Source organism: Equus asinus, chromosome 1 (assembly GCF_041296235.1).
Source record: "Equus asinus isolate D_3611 breed Donkey chromosome 1, EquAss-T2T_v2, whole genome shotgun sequence".
In the NCBI taxonomy this organism is placed as follows: Eukaryota; Metazoa; Chordata; class Mammalia; order Perissodactyla; family Equidae; genus Equus; species Equus asinus.
This window is the reverse complement of record NC_091790.1, coordinates 106,536,512-106,551,914: the sequence shown is the minus strand read 5'-3', so window position 1 is coordinate 106,551,914 and position 15,403 is coordinate 106,536,512. Positions and strand designations below refer to the sequence as shown.

The following is a 15,403-nucleotide window of genomic DNA, read 5'->3' as shown; positions in this document are numbered from 1 at the left end:
TGATGTGCAGCTGAAATTTATACAGTTATAAACCAATGTGACCTCAATAAAATAATGAACATAAAAATAAATTAATCTCAGTAAACGGCCAAAACAAAAAAATAACTGAGTATTTTTACTGCTTTTCATAATACCACATATCTCTACAACCTAGGGAAAAAACAGATTTTCAAGCCCAATAAGCCACCCTGAGCACCAAAGCATGAACTTTGTCACTAACTTGCAGATGGGATCAGTAGGAATCAGGAGAGAAAACAGATTTGCTTTGTAAAGAAGGAAAAAATTCTTAAAGAAAAGGGGAGAAAAAGTAGTCAAGACAGAGCCCATTACAAGCCTTTTTAGTCGCAAAATTTCGCATGTGGTCTCTAAGTGCTGGATAGCATGCAGACAGTTTTAAATTTTGAAATATGTGATTCCATTTCTAAAACAAAATTCAAAAGTCATATATGTATTCTATTAGACAATTTTAGGACTACAGAAATGACAGAAAAGAATATCCGTGACCCTAAGGTCCAGAGATGACCACTCCAGAGCTATGACCTTTCCTCTGAACCCGTTCTCAAGGCTGAAATAAGAGCCCCCAAGACAAAGCAGTCAACATGGATTTCAGGGGGTCTTGCAATTGTTTGAATTGTGATTTTTAAAAGACGACTCCTGGGATACAAACAGGAGTTCCCCACAGTACTAGGATGTGTGGGGAGGTGGGTGATAGATATGATATGTGAAAATAGTGATTCAGAAGAATTTCTTGGATTTTCTGCAGCATTCATTAGATCATATAAGGCTGCTTCTATTATTCAGAGTCATTGTGTCTCACCCACCTCAGGTCTGAAGGAAAATAAGTTGAGCCAAAATCATCAGGATCTGTCAGGCATCCAAGTACACAAATCCCCACCCACTGGGTAATGTGAGCACCACAATAATAATCAACATATTCATCTCAACTCCACAGATATTACCTGGTGTTGTACATTCTAGTAGATGCTTTCAGTGTTTCTATGAATCAGCAATTTAAACCACCATTCAACTGGCAAACATTCACTTATGACGGGGCTGGTTTCCTCTGGCTGGTTTGCCTTTGGTGTGTGTGGTCAAAGTGTCCTTGGGGAAGCTACCTCAGCCTCAAGGAGAAAGGCAGGAGGAGGAAGTGACTCCAAACAGGGACCTGTTTTTCCCCCAATAAAGGTGATTTTCTCTAAGCCCAAGGCCACTGTCCTCACCAAAGTGTGTAAGACAAAGGGACTATCGAACCATGATTGAAATCTTAGATTTAAATTGATTTGAGATGACTACTCATGAGAGTCTCCTCATATCTAGCTAATCTCTCTTTAACTAAACTATAATAGTCAGCCACACTACGACAGATGTGGTGCTAAGCCCTGGTATACAAAGGAGTATGGGTCCTGTGTGTGTGTGTTCCCGTGTATACGTGTATGCTAGTTGTTGTTTTGTTTGTTTTTTATCAGCTAACATTACTGAGCTCTCACAGTGTGCCATGCACTGGACCAAGCCCTTACTCTGCACCATCTCAGGAACCCTCAGAACAACCCACGAGGCAACTACAGGACCTCTGTTTTACAGATGAGGAGATGGGCTAGAGAAGCTATCGGCCTGACACACAGCTAGTAAGTGTCAGAGCCCGGGTCAGACCTGGAGCTCTCTATACCAGAGGCCTGGGTCCTAACTACTTTTCTTTACCATATGTGTAGCCAGATAATGGCGGCGCAGCAGGAGAAAGAGGCTCTGCAGGAGCAACCTGCAGCCTTGACAGAGCAGATGAGATTTGCAATGTCTGCTGTGACAGTGCTGGCTCAGAGGAGTCAGTCAAACAATTACTGTTGGAGGAATGGAATCTTAAGGCACACAATGAACTACTCCTCAAACTCTGATCCAAAGTAGACATTGATTAAGACTCATTAAGTAGCAGTGTTTATAAGTTTTGTGCAAAATCAAATATTGCCACCCCAGGGCATGAGTCTGATATATTATCATTCTGCCTGCCCTGCTTGTGGTAAGATTATGCTGTGTTTGTTACATTTTAGCCTCTAGAAAAATGAATGCTTTTAACCCAATATCTATTTTTTTAATCAAAGGATATAGGTGGATCAGAAAAAGCTAATGTAATGTAAAATGATTAGTACAAAAGAAGTTACAGATATGATGTGACACACATATCTCGGCATAAAATAAAATAAAGTGAGTGGGGGAGGTTGATCCAGATGAATCAACACAGGTGCCATGGGAAAGCCTGTTGGGGAGAGAGGAGATTCCTTAAAAGAGTAGGGTGATCATTTGCACCTATTCATGCAAAGCTTCACCTTTGATAAAATACACAGTTTGGCAACTTCGTACACGGTTGCCTGTATCATCATTTATCTAGAAAACTGCATGAGAGCATACAGGTGGTCACTGTGCTTCCCTAGGTCATAACAGTGAATGAAGAACCACTGAACATTTACTGACTGACGTGGCTCTAATGTTTGCCTCTGTGCACCTCCCAGAAGGCACAACGGTAGGCGTCCGAGTCTTCTTTCCCTACATTGTGAATGGTGTGGGTAGACGTAGACGGTTCAGGTATCTTGTCTACCTCAAATTTGCCCATTGGAACACCTGACTCCATCCTGACTGTGTTGTCAGATGGAAGGTGCTGCAGGGGCTGCAGGGATTGACCAGGGCTTTCCTGATACCAATATAGGGACGTCGTGGAAATTGTTACACCAGATACCACACAATCCAGGGGGCTGTTTTTGACAGCTTGTCAGTACTGGAAAGTTGAGGTTGCTCTAGATGCCCTGCACCATACACACACACTGAAAAACAAGGGAGAGAGGAGACTAATGAGCAAAATTTAAAATTTTTAAAAATTACAAAAATAGCAAATATCTGTCAAAGGGAAGTGATGGAGGAAAACAACTTAAAAGCTCCAAGGACTGGGAGAGGTAATGCTTGGAAGAGTGACAGCATGTCTAGATGAACTGCCCTCTCCTCCAGGGCAGCCTGCAACCCCTGCTGAGAATAGTCTCAGACCATGTGGCTTGGCTGAGTCCACCAAGTCAAACCTCCCATTGGGGAGGGTGAACACAGCTCCCCAGCCTCATTGTGAAGGAGCGTCCTCACCATTGTTAGCACATCCACTCTATGTGAAGACAGCAGAGCAAGGTCCTCCACCTTAGATCAGACCACATGGTACAGACAGCCACCACAGAACTCTGAGAGGACTCAGTCCCAACAGTATTCATGAAGCTCCCACTATGAGCAAGGCATCATGTTAAGTTCTTTGGGTGTAATAAAGATGCAATGATACAGCACCTAACCTTGGAGAGCTGTCTAAGGGGAGAGCACTATGACTTAATGCTATGGTGTTGGTCTCCTCTCATTTCTCCAACAGCATTTCATGGAATAAATCATCAATAACTCCACTGAGTTGTCAGACCAGAGTTGGTGGGAAAAAGAAAGGGTGGTCTCTGCCATGTTCTGCATCACTGGGCCCACAGAAAAGTTCTGCAACCAGCTGGAGAGGGTTTATTTCCTCAGTCTGCTTCCATCTACTCAGCTACCCACACACCCTGAAGCTTAGAGTGGTACTGGCCAGCTTCAGAGGTTGAAAACTCTGTTCTGTTTTCTTGGCTTCTGTTTAAGGTTCAGGTTTATAGCCTGTCACCAACCATCTGAAAGATATATCTCTACTAAACCCCAGCTTCTCCTCTATGAAACTGGGCTTCCTCTTTCTGGACTTCTGAGTTTCCTTTTTGTCTGTTTTTCTTTCTCTAACCCAAGACATTCCATCTGTCTTAGGATATATTTACAGATTGCACTTCCCCAATCCACCAAAACTTGTTGTTTTCCACATTTCTCTTCTCACTTTACCTACTCCTCCTGAGGGATATTTTCCCATTCTTGGCTTTAATTATCTTGAAGGAATGAATAAAGTGATGATAGGAGGAAATTACAGGTCCATCTCCATCCCACACCTTCTTCTGAGCTCCATACACACATATCCAGCTGACTACTGGGCATGCTCAAATATGTGTGATGTAGGAGCTCAAAGTGACATTGTACATGGCCCAGGGTGAACTCATTACCTCTCTCCAACCCACCTCTTCTTCCTGTGTCAATGAAGGGCTTTGATACCCACTTTGTTCAAGCCAGGAACATGAGTGTCAGCCTCAATTCTGCCCTTTAAGAAGAGTTAAGACCTTGCTCAAGGTAACAGAGCTTGTAAAGGGCAAAGGAAGAGTCTGTGAGGGATGATGGGGCGTAGGGTGGTGTGGAGGTTCACAGCAGAGCACTGGGCAGCTCCTCTGGGGAATGTAGATGATGCTGTTCTGTAAGGAGATGAGTGAGGAGCTTGTTCCCCTGTTGGCCACACCCTCATTAACATCAGTTCACAGAGCTCACTCGTCATGGAGTCAGGCACTGAGGTAGGGGCAGAAAGAAGAAAGGGTTCTGTGTTATTGGGACAATGGGGAAGAGGAAATGAAGGAACAACTTGAAAAGAGAGCAACAGTAAGTTCCAACCCTCTCTGCCCCGACCCTTGCTTGTACATACTGGGAGGTCTTAGTTATGACCCAGCCCTTCAGTAGAAGATGGGGGTGCTGGGCTCTTTCTCACGCAGGCAGAACTTAATGATAAATTTCTAATCACAAAAAGAGAAGCTGAGAGAGATAGACGCTGAGTTAATAATCTGAGGGACCAATTTTCTTCAGATCATTTGGTCTTGCCTTTCATTAATCACTTTTAACAATGCCACTAAACTGTACATAAACTTTGATTTTTCAATTGAAAATGTATTAATTAAACCTTGATCTCAAAAAAATTTTTTTTTCCAACACATTTATCTGCAGAGAAGTTTCCTGTTTGGGGCTGGAGGATGAGTAGCACAGGTTTTCTTTTCCTTTCTTTCCTTTTCAAGAAGTTTACTGTCCTTATAAGAAAGCAGTAAATATAGTTAGATCTTTTTTATCATTTTGCTTTAATACACAAATCAGAATCACATAATTTCCGCAGTTAAACCACATCATTTTACAGCTGAGAGAACAGAGGTGCAGAGCAGCTGGAGATCCATGCAAATTCCCATATGGGGTGGCGTTAGGGGAGAAGTGGAAGGTGGAGGGCCCAATGACTCCCCGGGGCTGACTGCATCGCCCTGCGTGAGGATTGTCATCTACCACCACCATCTGAGTGGCAGGACTGCTAACGGACCAGGGCGCCAAGAAGGCGGCAGTGTTTTCTCCTGTGCATCCAAATGCTGACTCCTCTGCTGCAGAATGATTGATGGATGGTGGGGCAGCAAGTTAGAAACTGGAGTTAGGAATTGACTTCCAGTTTCACCTTTCAATCATTTTGTGGTCAATCTCCAGAGTCCTTTACCCCTGAAATTATTTGCAAAATATTTCATTTAGGCATTCTCCATGGGAGATGGTCAGGTTCTTAAATTGTTCCTCAGTAAGTGTGCTATCCAATGGTAATAAGTGTGTTCAAAAATTCAATTTGCAAATTATTATTTTTAGCTGCTGCATTAAAAGAAATTACAAAAGGGCCATCCCTGTGGTATAGTGGTTAAGCTCAGCACACTCTGCTTTAGTGTCCCAGGTTTGCAATTTCAGATCTCAGGCTTGGACCTACGCCACTCATCAAGCCATGCTGTAGGGACCCAAGTACCAAAAAGAGGAAGATTGGCACAGCTGTTAGCTCAGAGTGCATCTTCCAAACCAAAAAACCCCATGAAAACCATTTATAAAAAAAAGCAGGAAAAGAAACAGGTAAAAATAAGTTTAGGATTTTTTCATTTAGTCCAAGATATTCAAAATATCATTTCAACATTCAATCAATACAAAAATTCTTAATGGGATATTTCACTTTTCTTATCTTAACTTCAAAATATAGTTTGTATTTTACACATGCAGTCCATCTCAGCTTGGCTGCATTTCAAGTCTCATTAGCCTCATGTGGCTGGTAGCTGCTGGATTTAGCAGCACAGATCCTCCTCTGAATGCTTCAGAAACACTGAACTGGACAAGCTTTAGAAAGGTCCCTCCGACTAGATGGCTCCCTGATTCAGGGCCAAGCTGCAGCAGGAGGTCTCACTTAGAGAACAAAAGCCTCTGGGATTCTTTCCACGCTCAGACTCCTGTCGGCAGGAGGTCTCAGGCCAGTGGCATCAGGGCAGGGCTGGTTCTGGTGTCTCAGGAGAAGTGGTGGGTCAGACGGTTCCCTGGGTTCTTCCTGAACTGCTGGGGAAATGAGCAGTTCCGGGGCTTCCTGCTCCCCATGACCACTGCACGAGTCCAGTAGCAGGGTTCCTGGTCTGGAAAGAAATCCTGGGATGAATGTGTCCAACTGGGAGTCGGGGCAGGGACGGTTCTCATACCCACACAGCCATCCCCCCTGGAATTCCATACTGGAGACACATTGCTCCAGAAATATTAAGGCATGAGTGCTGTATTCAGATCCTACGTCTATCTTTCTGTGATTTGCTGTTGATTCAGGACTCGACTATGAAACCTGACCTTTATTTCTCTGTAAAACAACAAAACAAAACAACAATCAGACACTGAAACATCTCATCAACACTATTTAATATGTATGCCATATGTACTGATACTGGAATATTTTTGTGTTTTTTTAAATTCATTTATAATCTGGGTGCCTCAAGAAGGGACTAGACTGTGATGCTGGCTGATATATGAGACAGAGCAACCTGTGGGAGTCAGCTTCTGCTCACCTGGAACGTGGAGCTGACTCCTGAGCATTACGCCACAGGCAGGAATGTTTTCAAAGCATGCTAGGTTTACTATGTAAGCATAAGCTTTAAAATTAATATACTATCTAATATCCATTGAGAACTTGCTATTTGTCAGGCATTATTCTAAACGTATTCTTATATCATTTTATTTACAATTTTTTTATTGAGGTAACAATGGTTTATAACATTACATAAATTTCAGGCGTACATCATTGTATTTCAGTTTCTATATAGACTACATCATGGTCACCACCCAAAGACTAATTAGCATCCATCACCATACACATGGCCCGTGTCACCTCTTTCACCCTCCTCCCTCCCCAATTCCCCCCTGGTAACCACCAATCTAATCTCTGTATCTATGTGTTTGCTTATTGTTGTTGTTTCTATCTTCTACTTATGAGTGAGATGATACAGTATTTGACTTTCTCCATCTGACTTATTTCACTTAGCATAATACCCACAAGGCCCATCCATGTTGTCTCAAATGGCAAGATTTCATGATTTTTTATAGATGAGTAGTATTTCATTGTGCATATATACCACGTCTTCTTTATCCATTCATCCAAGATGGGTACTTCGGTTGTTTCCAAGTCTTGGCTGTTGTGAATAATGCCACAATGAACATAGGAGTGCATGTGTCTGTACTCATTCATGTTTGTTGGATAAATACCCAGCAGTAGAAAAGCTGGATTATATGGGAGTTCTATTCTTAATTTTTTGAGGAATCTCCATACTGTTTTCTATAGTGGCTGCTCCAACTTGCATTCCCACCATCAGGGTATGAGAGTTCCCTTTTCCCCACGTCCTCTCCGACACATTTTTTCCCTGTCTTGGTAATTATAGGCCTTCTGATGTGTGAGAGGTGATATCTCATTGTAGTTTTTATTTGCATTTCCCTAATAATCAACGATGTTGAACATCTTTTCATGTGCCTTTTGGCCATCTGCATATCTTCTTTAGAAAAATGTCTATTCAGATCTTTCACCCGTTTTTTAATTGAGTTGTTTGTTTCTTGTTGAGATGTGTGAGTTCTTTAAAAATTTTGGATATTAACTCCTTATCAGATACATGATTTTCAAATATACGCTCCTAATTGTTAGGTTGTCTTCTCATTTCGTTGATGATTATCTTTGCTGCACAGGAGATTTTGAGTTTGTTGTAGACCTATTTGTTTATTTTTTGTTTTGCTTCCCTTACCTCGTCAGACACTATATTTGAAAATATGCTGCTAAGATCCATGTCAACAAGAGTACTGCTTATGTTTTCTTCTGGGACTTTTATAGTTTCAGGTCTCACATTTAAGTTTTTAGTCCAGTTTCAGTTAATTTTTGTGTATGGTATAAGATAACGGTCTACTTTCATTCTTTTACATGTGGCTGTCCAGTTTTACCAACACAGTTTATTGAAGAGATTTTCCTTTCTCCGTTGTATGTTCTTGTCTCCCTTGTTGAAAATTAGCTTTCATAGATGTGAGGGTTCATTTCTGGGCTCTCGATTCTGTTCCATTGATCAGTGAGTCTGTTTTTCTGCCAATACCATGTTGTTTTGATTAGTATAGCTTTGTAGTATATTTTGATATCAGGGAGAGTGATACCTCCAGCTTTGTTCATTTTCTCTTAGGTTTTGCTTTGGCTATTCAGGGTCTTTTGTTGTTCTACATAAATTTTAGGATTATTTGTTCTATTTCTGTGAAAAATGGGGCTGGAACTTTGACAGGGATTGCACTGCATCTGTAGATGTCTTTACGTAGCCATTATGATAAATCTCCATTTGAAAAATGAGGATAGTGACAATGAGAAGTGACTCATTCAAAGACACAGAGCCAATACATGTGACAACACAGATAAGTAACAGGTGTTCATTAAAGAGAATCAGAGTAAAATGAGGTATGAAAAATGACAATGAAAGACAGTCAGTATTTATTTTTACTTTGAAATTTTCTTTTTATATTTACAGATAGAAATAGGATTGCCTAGTTACACATATGTGCATATATATACATGTGCATATACAATTTTTAATGAGGTTTGCATATGTGGCTTTATTTGCCTGCTTTTGGTTATTATGAGAAATATTCAGGTCTTTAAGTAATCTATGTGAATATTATTTTTAATGATCAATGACACCTTCCTATGTCACCTAACCCCATCTGACACTGGCTGAGTTATTTAAGCTTCTTGTGCCTCGCTTTCCACATGTGTACCTCGCCTACATATATATCTTTTAGAGGTATTAAGAGTCTTGTGTTATTAGATTTCATGAAGGTAATGCACACAATGCTCAGATATTAGTACCTGGTGCATCATGAGTCTTCAATAATGTTATGAAGTCTTTTTATTACTATGATTATCAAATGAGAAAATTACATTGTTAAATATTTTTTACAGTAAAACTATAGTACCCAATATAGGAAAATATGTCAAGTTCATCAAAGCACATGGAAGAAATAAAACCATGTGTTCCTTCGGGATTATCCGTTGCTAAAATTTTAAACAATTCCCTTCCCCCTTTTTTAAAATTTTCCTATCAATATAAGCATTTATATTTTAATAGGTTATTATATACTAATGAATTTTTCTTTCTACGTATTGTGAATATTTTTACATTTCAGTAATAAATCCACAGAACACTGTTTTCAATGTCTGCATTGTATTCTATCCTTTGCATACAATATACATCAGGTGTCTCTTTCCCTGTTAGTCATCGTTTAGTCTGATACATAAAAAGCTGCCAGAGTGTTTTCCTCTGAGCACAGGTGTCTCACTGTGGACATGCATTACTGCTCTGTGAGGCTCTTCTGAGTCCAGATGTGACAGCTATGTAGGGAGGGTAGCAGAGGTATATTGACAAGCTTGTCTGTGCCCTCCTGTCTGGACAGGGCTCACGTTCTCAGATTATTTGCCTTTCTCTCAGGTCTCGCTCTCCACCCGAGATTCTATTAAAAGTCTCGGTAACTAGTAAGTTCCTATATGGGTTCGAGAAACCAACTGTCACCAGGAATTACAGGGACAGATGCAATCAAAGGAGCTTGCGAGCGTCAGAGGAGAAAGGTAGACAGACTGACTCTATGTCCCCCTTTCCTGTGACTCTCCTTCCTTTCTTTCAATGACCTCCTTGAATTGAGAAATAGAATCAGGGTCCTTAGAGGAGGGGATGATGGGGATGAGTATGTTGCCACGACCTTGGAAATTACTGAACAAATGAGGGAATATGTGTGACACAGATGCAAGGGAATATTCTTCCATGAGGTACTCAGGATGAGCTGTATGAGAAGGATGCATGGATTAAAAGGTAATCTTCATTTATTTCACAATTATTTCAGAGGTGGCATCATAAACAATAGAATGTTTATTATTTTATATTTTGGAAAGTAAATATTGCTAATTTATTGGCATTTCACGTATTCTGTGAAGACTCTTAATTACTCAAATTCTGGTCACATTATTTAGTACAAAATGATAAATTGTGACAGTGAATGTTCCAGAAAGTTTAGGTTTCTTTTATCCGTGGGGGAGGAACAATGCATAGCACTTTTTTCTCTCCTCAATGATCAAAAAGACAGGCTCTGGAGCTCGATTACCTGGGTCCAACCCATTTCTGCTGTGTGACTTCAACACGTTCCTCAGACTCACAGTATGTCACTCTCCTCACAGGTCACATGGGCTTCATGATAACAGAAGTGACCTCAGAGGTCACTATGAGGGTTAAAGGAGCTCATATGCACAAAGAGTTGAGAACACTAGCAGAGAACTCGCTCACATGCAAAATTGTTAGCTGTTCTTCTCTTGGTCCACTCTCTCTCTTCTTCCACAGACGGAACCAAGGGTTATTCACAATATGGTGGGCTCACCTAATGGCCCCAGCAACTCAGAATTCTATTCTGATGACATCGTGCTGGCACTGCCTGAATCTGAAGTCAGGAACCGTCTTCCTCCTCCCTCAGAAAAAGGACACTTGCTCCGTCCCAAATTTACCTCAAGTATTCTGTATATTGTAGAATTATGATCTTTCAATTTTCAGGGTAGCATCATGGCCCATTTAATGGACCAAACATTTTGACTCTCTGAGCCATAATTTCTTTATCTATAAAATGGGCAAGTAATAGTTATATTGCAGGGGTGTTGTGATAATTATATGTGGCAATATATATGTACTGTATCTAGGAGTGCTGGTGCACAATGATTCTCTCCATGAGCCTGAGTCTTTCACTGCCATTTCTCTCACTTAAGTGAACTGGAGCTGGGTTTTTTACTGAGGTGATAGATGTGGGACATGCCACAATTAGGTTTGGTTTCTGCCCATACCAGTTTATAACTGTATTTTCAGTGTCTGCTGTGGGCACCATACAAGACATGTGAGCTCTCTCTCCGTCGGCTGGAGGTTGACATTTCAGGTTGCTCCACCTTTAATGGCCCTTGTCCAACTGGGAACAAAATAGGGAAATTCCCATAAACACCTAACACAGAAAAAGAAAACAATAAAGAATCTCTTTCATCTCTCATCTATGTTGGAATAATGGAGGAGCAACTCAGAAGCCCAGAGGGATAAAATTATGAATATTTCCAGCACTGTCCTCCAATCTTCCAGACCGTGTCACCAAGGAGAAGACAGGAAAGTGAGGACCCTGGTCCTCGGAGGGGCCAGGTCAGTGAGAGGAGGGTGAGGTGTGACGTGGTGTAAGAGGAGGAAGTGGGGGGTTAGGTGGTCCTAGGGGGCCCTTCAGGACCTGCTACAGACCTGAGCATATTTGGCAGTTCTGTTGACCCACTGGTGGTCCACTGATGGGGAATAGGGTTCACCATCTGGATAGGAATGTGTCTGTGAGGCAAATGGAGGCAGTTCTGGAGTTGACCTAATAATTTCAAACTTTCCTCTTGCCTCCTTAATTTTCACACACAGAAACATTACTCCAGTGATGTGAGGATATGGCTTTTGAGTCAAAAAATTACAATTAGTTCCGTTACTAATTTCTTTGGATTCCGCAGTCAGGAGTATGAAACATGGACAGTATTTTACACTATAAATAAAAGGCACACCAAAGTTTCAAATTGACATTGTTCATACCTCATTTTAAAAGCCATACACATTTTGCTTTGAAATACAATGGGGCATTTTGTTTTATGATTATTTGGGAAATCACTGTACAGATTATAACACAGAGAAATCAAATTTCACTTGAAATCTGGGTGCCCTTCAAAAAGAGCTGGGATTGAAATTGCTTAAAGGAATATCAGATAATCCATGGGAATGGGACCGGCGACCACTAGACTTGCTCCGTGGAAATGTCTCTTGAACATTATGTCACAGAGAGGGTTATTTTTAATTAGTGTTCATTTTTACATGTAACAATTAGCCTTTAAAATTAGTATTAAGTCTAATATGTATTGAGGATGTGCTAGCACTGTTCTAAGTGTTTTCCTGCCTTCTTTCACTTACACTTCTCAATCTTGAGAGTAAGTGGTACTATTGTCTCCCTTCAGCAGACGAGAACATGGGGCAAAGGTGACTGATCCCAAGCCACAAAGCTGGTAGATGTGGGAGCTTGGATAAGTAACAGATGCTCCTTGAAGAAAATCTGAGTAAAGGTGTTATGAAGTGACACAATAAAACGCAACATCATTTACTTTTAAATGTTATTGCCACACATTTATACATAGGAGCATGTTTGCTTAGATCAATACACACACAGTTCTTTTAATTTTAAATGGGCTTTACACACACAGTTTCTTAGTCTGTTCTTTTAGCTAAATTTATATTTTTGAAAATATCTCAGGTCCCTAAAAAAGTTTACATGAATTTCATTATCAATGAACGTTTAAGATAACCATCCTCCTATACTACATACCTACCCCTTCTGAGGTTGGCTGAGTTATATAATCTCTGTGTCTCAGTTTCTACATCTATAACTGCTTAAATCAATATCTTTCATAGCCTTGAGGAAGTTACATTATCCCACTTAAAATAATAATGAAAATAAAGTAGCAGTAATAGTGCTTGACACAAAATAAGCCCTTTACGATGTTTTCGATTTATACTGTTATTATCATTGAAAAACAAGTGGAAATTGTCTTGTTAAATAATATTTAATTTGTAAAAATTTATGTAGTCCATTTTTTGAAAATTTAGAAAATCATTAAAAGTATAAACAAGAAAATAACCTATCCACTCTATCAGAAAAAATATTATCATAAAACTCAAATATTTCCTTTTATTTTGTTTCTCTACCAACGTACACATTTATATATTTGAGATTTAATATATACTCATTCATACTTTATGTGACTTTTCAATATTTGAATGTAAACTTTTTCACTTTTGTTAATAAATCTTCAAAAATGTCATTTTAATAGATTCATTAATATTCTATCATTTGAGTGCAACATAAATTTGCTTTTTTTTCCCTTTGTTCATCATTGAATTTGTCACTAATTTTTTAGGAGTCATGTGGAAAAGCTGACATCACTTTCGTCTCCTGAGTTCTGTTCCTCTGAAGACACTATATCACCAGGTCCACTGCTCTTCCGTACAGTATACGAGAAAATCTAGACAAATAATTCAGCAAAGATATTTTGACAAGCTTAATGCACACTTTCCATGCATTCCTTCTGGAAAAGGCTCCTCTTCTCACAATTGATGTGTTCCACTCAGGTTCTGGTCTCTAATTTGCTTACATAAAAAATATAGGAGACTAGGAAGGTTGTGTTTCACCTCAAAAAGACAATTGTCCCCCCACTAAGAAACCATCATGGTCATAAAGAGTGTAAGACAGTATGTAAATCAAAGAAATATGAGCCACCAGAGGTGGGAGAAGAAGGTCTGAAGGATCATATGTCTAATTCCATCTCGCGTGTCAGCGTGACCTAGAAATGCCTCCTTTTTTCTTCTAATACATCTCACATTTGAACAATAGAATATGGATCCTTGAAATATGGGCTAGAGAGCATAAATATGTGGTGTTATTTGGAGAATTTTTAATTAAGGTGTACACTACATATAGGAAACTTGCAAGGAGATATCTATATTCCTACCAAAACCCCACTGAGATACCACTGTTAGAAATAGAAAACAAGGACCTTACTATTGTTTTATATTGAAAAGTCAGTGACAATTTAGTGGCATTTTATTCATTCTGTGAAGATGCCCAAACATTCAAATCCTGGGCATGTGCTCCAGCACGTAATAATAATTTTTATCAGTTAATGTTCCATAATAGTTAGTTTTCTCTCCTCTGTGGAGAGGGGAAGAGGGCATTGTTTCCCTTATTGTCCTGCAGTAAAGAAGTGGTTAGTGTGAGAGGCAAGAAGAGCCAGATTATCTGGGTCCCTACCCTACTCTCCCAACTAGCCACGTGCCAGCTGTGTGACTTGACGAGTGACTGAACCACTTGGTGCCCACTTACCTCGTGAGTCAAATATGATTGATGACAATGGAACAGACCTTGTAGGTAGTGAGGGTTAAAGGAGCTGATATATTCAAGGAATTGAGACCTTGGATAGAGGACTTACACACACACACACACACACACACACACACACACACACGCACACACACACACGCACACACAGTGCTAGTTCTTCTGGTCTTGGGAGAGTCTTTCTCCTCTTTCACGGGCAGATCAAGGGTCGCACAATATTGTGGGCTCATCTAAGGGTCTCAATGAATTTGAGCTCTGTTCTGATGACATTATATGGGCATAATCCTTCTCACCACACCTCCCTGAAAAAGGGCTTTGCTGCATCTCTAATTTACCCCAGATCCCCTAGTGTTCACCTACAGAACTGCAATCCTTAAACTATTCAGTATGCTCTCACAGTCCAGTTCAAAAAGCACGGACTTCTTGTCTAAGCCTCAATTCTCTAAGCTTTAATTTCTTTAGTCGTAAAATGGACCAATAATAGTTCTATTGCAGAGAGATTGTCTCGTGAATATATGCTAATAACGGCTCATGAGGATTTCCTCTCTCAGTCTGAACCTTGCCACTTACGGAGAGTCTCTGGGTGGTGAGATGATGGACAGTGGCACAGCCGTCTTGCTCTCAGTCCCCAGACAGGACTTTAATTTGTTGGGAAATAGTGTTAAATAAAGCTTTGGAGGCACAATTCCTGGGGTCAGCTGGAAGCTAATGAGCAAGCCTAATCCAAATGGCTTCCTGGAAAGCTCCGGAAGTGCTGCAGAGAAGGAGCGGCTGAGGCCAGGAGCTCAGCTGGGCCTGGTTGTGGTTGCCACAGTTGGGAAGGATGTGGTTGGGCACAGACCCAAGGAGGGGATCTTGTGTGGGTTTTCTCAACAGATCTAGTACTGTGGTGCCCATCCTGCACAGTAGTAAATGGCCACATCTTCTTTTTCTATGAAATTTACCGTAAGGATTGCAGTGGAAGTTTGAGAATCCTTCCTTGCTTCAAGTTTATTTTTCTTCCCACCTAGGTTAGCTCGAGCTGGGGATTTTGTCGAGCTCACAGTAATCAGATGCTCCAAAGCCTCGTTAGGTTTCTGCCGGTACCAGTGAATGTATTCCCCTGCAAAATCTGAGCTCGTTATCTTGCAATGTATGTTGATACTTTTCTTTACTTCTGCGGAAATGGATATCTGGGACTGCTCCACTTTTGTTAACCCAAGTCCAACTGTAAGCAGAAGAAGAGAATTTCCAGTGAACT

At 40.5% G+C, this 15,403-nt stretch overlaps 1 gene segment (V, D, J or C); it reads right to left on the bottom strand.

The window, feature by feature from the left end:
* LOC106825209 (T cell receptor gamma constant 2-like) overlaps nucleotides 1-15,403 on the bottom strand; it is an 83,303-nt gene that overhangs the window by 67,686 nt on the left and 214 nt on the right. Inside the window, 1 exon segment of the C gene segment in view lies at nucleotides 15,057-15,370. Within this exon segment, the coding sequence occupies nucleotides 15,057-15,370 (314 nt within the window).